Here is a 4,167-nt window from a genome sequence, read left to right as displayed (position 1 = left end):
TTTGTTTGTTTTTTTTTCTTGTGTAGGGATTTTAGTTTCGTTTCAGTTCAGAGTTTTTCTTTTTTTTGGGACTTGTTTGAGAGATCCCATAGGAATTCCGGTTTGATACTTCCGGTCTAAAAGGTATCTGGCGCCCATCGATTTAAGGTTTTTGAGTCCAATTGGATAAAAGGGAAGTAGGGCGAAGGTAATGGGCATTGTCCAACCCCCATGGAAAATGTCACGTTACAAAACATATCTTTTTATTTTATTATTTTACTCATTACGTTAGCCACCCAGAATGTAACGGTTGGGTAAGAAGTGAGGGACCCATAAATCACCCACAATCGCCTCGTTGTTCCAAACTTTAGCTGCATTCATTGTTTCCTAAATTCTTTTATTTAAAAATCTAGAAAATAAATATCCAGAGTCACCTTCACTCAAATGAAAACCACATGGCCCTTTGTTTGTTGTTTGTGTTGGTTCGAATTCGGACACGTGTCATCTTTACTCCCACTTCAATTTTGATGCACCAATAGGGTGCACTATTCATAAGACCAACCCATTTTTACTTACTGACACAATTTAACAAAAAAGGGGAACTCAAGTCAGTCCACGCGCAATTCTCTAAGAAATAAGTCTTCCACTTCTTACCCAATCGAATTAAACAAATGTAAAAGAATTTGAATAAATTTTTAAGCCCTCTTAATTCGTAAATCGTGAGTTAATTTATTGTGAGTAAACCTTTAATATATTGTGACCTTTTGTCTAATTATTAATCATTAATCAGAGGGCGGGTCAAATATTGAATAAAAAGGGGCAGAGGCTGTTGATATTAAATATATTCAATTATTAATGATAATCAATAACATATTACAGAGTATGTCCAAATTACAATGAAAAGAAATAATGCCTGTTTCTGGGAATTCTCAGGGGTGCGGGGCAGGCAGGTCGCAGAGGCTTCCACAGAGCAACAACCAACGAGGGCGGAATCAGGTTTGAGTGTTTGATTTATTATAATTTTCATTCATCACTCAGATAATTGATCTTCACTCGTTCTCAACAGGTCGTTCAACATCAACTCAGTCAACTAAATCCATCGAGAAATCAACGGATTCAACGGCTAACAAGGGGATTTACGCCCCCCGAAGTCAAGTCGAAGAATCGACTCAACGGAATTCGAGCAACGGAGAGGACACTAAGTTTTCCCACAACTCAACGGATCAACGATTAGTGCTCTTGGCTACGGCTAAAGCCAGGGCATTCTCCAATAGCGGGTTCTACACAATCGCAAGAATACTCATCGACCAAGGCTCAGAGCTTTCATTTATTTTGGAAAGCCTGGTTCATCAACTTCAACTATATCGACGACATTCAACGATCGAACTCATCGGAATTGGTGGAAAACACGTATGTTCAACGAGAGGGAGTGTGGTAATCACGCTCCAATCAACGAAACAGCCATTTCAACAAGTTGAGATCAACTCCCACATCCTACATAAGCTAACCTCACGGTTACCAACGTTCTCATACTCATATGCATTAGTCGGATCACTGCAGCAGCTTCAACTGGCAGATGAGAACTACTCCACACCTGGACCTATCAACATAATTATCGGAGCTGACAACTACGGGAAGATCATCGGCAACGGGATTAAGAAATCCAACGACGATCAATTAGTTGGCCAACTAACAACATTCGGACGGATCCTATCGGGTCCATTATGCAACACAAAGTATTCAACGAGGACCTCCTTATCCGCGGCAAGGGGATCTTCTAACGAACAATTAACGGAGCTTTTACACAGATTCTGGGTCCAGGAAGAACCACCAATCTCAACAAATGCAACCAACGAACTCACACCAGACGCATTAGAGTGTGAAGAACACTTTCAACGCACTCATCACCGAGACACGTCTGGGCCCTACATTGTGCAATTGCCACTTCGCACATCAACAGCAGCGCTCGGAGGATCGAGGAACCAAGCACTTCGTCAACTCCAGTCGGGGAAACGAAAACTAAACGGTAATCCTGATTACAGCAGACTCTACTATGACGTTATCAACGAATACGAAGCACTTGATCACATGCGACGTATACAACAAACATCAGGACCAGCAACAAATTACTACCTGCCACATCATGGGGTTCTGAGGGAAGATTCGCTAACCACGAAGCTTCGAGTAGTCTTCAACGGCTCCAACAAGACATCAACGGGTATCTCACTCAACGACATCCTCCACGCGGGCGGAAAGCTCCAAGTGGATGCAATGGATGTACCCACATGGTTAAGACGACATCGCCTCGTCTTCGGCACCGACATCGTTAAGATGTTTCGACAAATCAACGTACACCATGACGGTCGGAATCTTCAACGCATTCTTTGGATAGACGAAAATCAACAACTTGTGACATATCAACTGACAACGGTCACATATGGACAGAAATGCTCTCCATGGCTCTCTTTGAGAGTTCGTCAACAACTCGTCAACGATGAAGGTCAACGATTCCCTGCAGCAGTGCAACTGCTAACTAAAGGCCGCTATGTCGACGACATTGACGGTGGAGCGGACTCCGAGGGAGAATTCAAAGAAATAGTAACTCAACTGTAGTATCGGGAAATTTTTAGAGATAGTATTATAAAAAATGGGAGTCTGTCGAATATGGCAGGCAGATGTTTACAGCGTTTAAGATCTTCTATTAAGATGTAGGATTAAGTTTTGGACCTAGTTTTATTATTTTATTAAAGTAGAACCCGCGCACTCTCACTAATGGCGCCTAGGCCATTAGCAGCTGGCCCACTCCGCCACGTTTGGGGAATTTCCCAGACGACGGAAAATGGCGAACAGGGTCTCGTAACGGTGGTGGGGGAAGTGGCCAAGTTGGTGGAATCGGGGGTGCTAAGGGTAATTTTTAGGGATAGAGTAGTTAGTTGGAAATTGAGGAGTAGAGTAGTTAGACGTACAAGTTTAGTTAATTATAGATTCGCGTAGAAGTTTAGACATTTGTATTTTTGTGAGTGTTTTTTATATCAGAAAGACGGTAAATATCTCTTAGGAATTAAAGTGTTAATTCATTAAAAATCTAACTGTCTTATCTTTTTACAAGTATCCCACATATTTTTGGGGGCTCGTCCGGGATACAAAAAAGATACAAAAAAGATACCTTTTTTAGTGAATCAAGTGCAGTGAAAATGTCAGACTTTGAACACGAACGAATGAAGCAGCAGGAGGAACAGATGCAGAAAAAACAAGAAGCTGTAATCTGTGAACAATTAGAGAAGATGAAATTACCCCAGCTCACACAAGCTCTGAGAAAAAAGAAGCTGAAAATCACTGGCAACCAAAATGAGTTGCAGTTACGTTTAAAGACCGCGTCATTTTTTGAACGTGAATACGGTGCTTCGACGAGAGGAGTTTTAAATGGTGTTTTAGACGGTGCACCACTCGACGTGAACGACGACAATGAGCAAGACGCTGAATCCAGCGAGAACAGCAGCACCGAGGAGTCCGAAGAAGAGGACATTAGACGCACTAGACGGAACAAATCAAACGCACGACCTCGCGGCTACATGTTGACGTTTAGAGATGTCGAAGAGTCCATCGATACATTTAGTGGTGATGATCATATCAACGGTATTCGATGGATCAGCGAGTTTGAAGAATTAGCAGAGACGTGTGAGTGGAGTAACGTGCAGAAGGTGACATACGCGAAACGCTTATTGAAGGGTCCAGCGAAACTATTTGTGAACTACGAAAAGTTCAGAAAGTGGTCACAGCTGACGAAAGGCCTCAAAGAAGAATTTTCGAAAATTGTAGATAGTTACAAAATCCATCAAGAACGGGCTAGACGGAGGAATAAGCCAGAAGAGTCATTCCAAACTTATATATATCAAATGATGGATATCGCGGCCCAAGGTGACGTTGACGTACGCTCAGTGATCCAGTACATCGTGGCCGGAATCCCAGATGACCCTATTAATAAAAATAAGCTGTACGGGGCAAATTCCATTCGTGATCTGAAAGAGCGATTTTCGCATTACGAGGCGATGAAGACAGAAATGAAACAAAAGACAAGGACAATGAAAATCGATGATAGAAAAAAAGTAGTGAAATGAAGTGATTCTGTGAGAAGTAGTGACATTAAACACTGTTTTAACTGTGGTGAGAAGAACCACACCGGCAGAG

General features: G+C 42.1%; 1 protein-coding gene across 1 annotated transcript; it reads left to right on the top strand.

Moving 5' to 3' along the window:
* Positions 1 to 888: 888 nt before the first annotated feature.
* LOC135169122 (uncharacterized) lies at positions 889 to 2,592 on the top strand. The gene is made up of 2 exons (XM_064133858.1): positions 889 to 975; positions 1,018 to 2,592. The coding sequence occupies exons 1-2, from the start codon at positions 889 to 891 to the stop codon at positions 2,590 to 2,592; spliced, it is 1,662 nt and encodes a 553-aa protein (XP_063989928.1).
* The last annotated feature ends 1,575 nt before the right edge of the window (positions 2,593 to 4,167 follow it).

This window comes from Diachasmimorpha longicaudata, chromosome 14 (genome assembly GCF_034640455.1).
Source record: "Diachasmimorpha longicaudata isolate KC_UGA_2023 chromosome 14, iyDiaLong2, whole genome shotgun sequence".
Classification (NCBI taxonomy): domain Eukaryota; kingdom Metazoa; phylum Arthropoda; class Insecta; order Hymenoptera; family Braconidae; genus Diachasmimorpha; species Diachasmimorpha longicaudata.
This window is presented reverse-complemented; position numbering and strand designations above follow the sequence as displayed.

What these genes read in the sequence shown, in the direction of transcription:
- LOC135169122 (XM_064133858.1), top strand. Translation starts at nt 889, where the DNA reads ATGCCTGTTTCTGGGAATTCTCAGGGGTGCGGGGCAGGCAGGTCGCAG. An exon ending in ACCAACGAGGGCGGAATCAG is followed by an intron (nt 976 to 1,017) that starts GTTTGAGTGTTT and finishes TTCATCACTCAG; the next exon opens with ATAATTGATCTTCACTCGTT.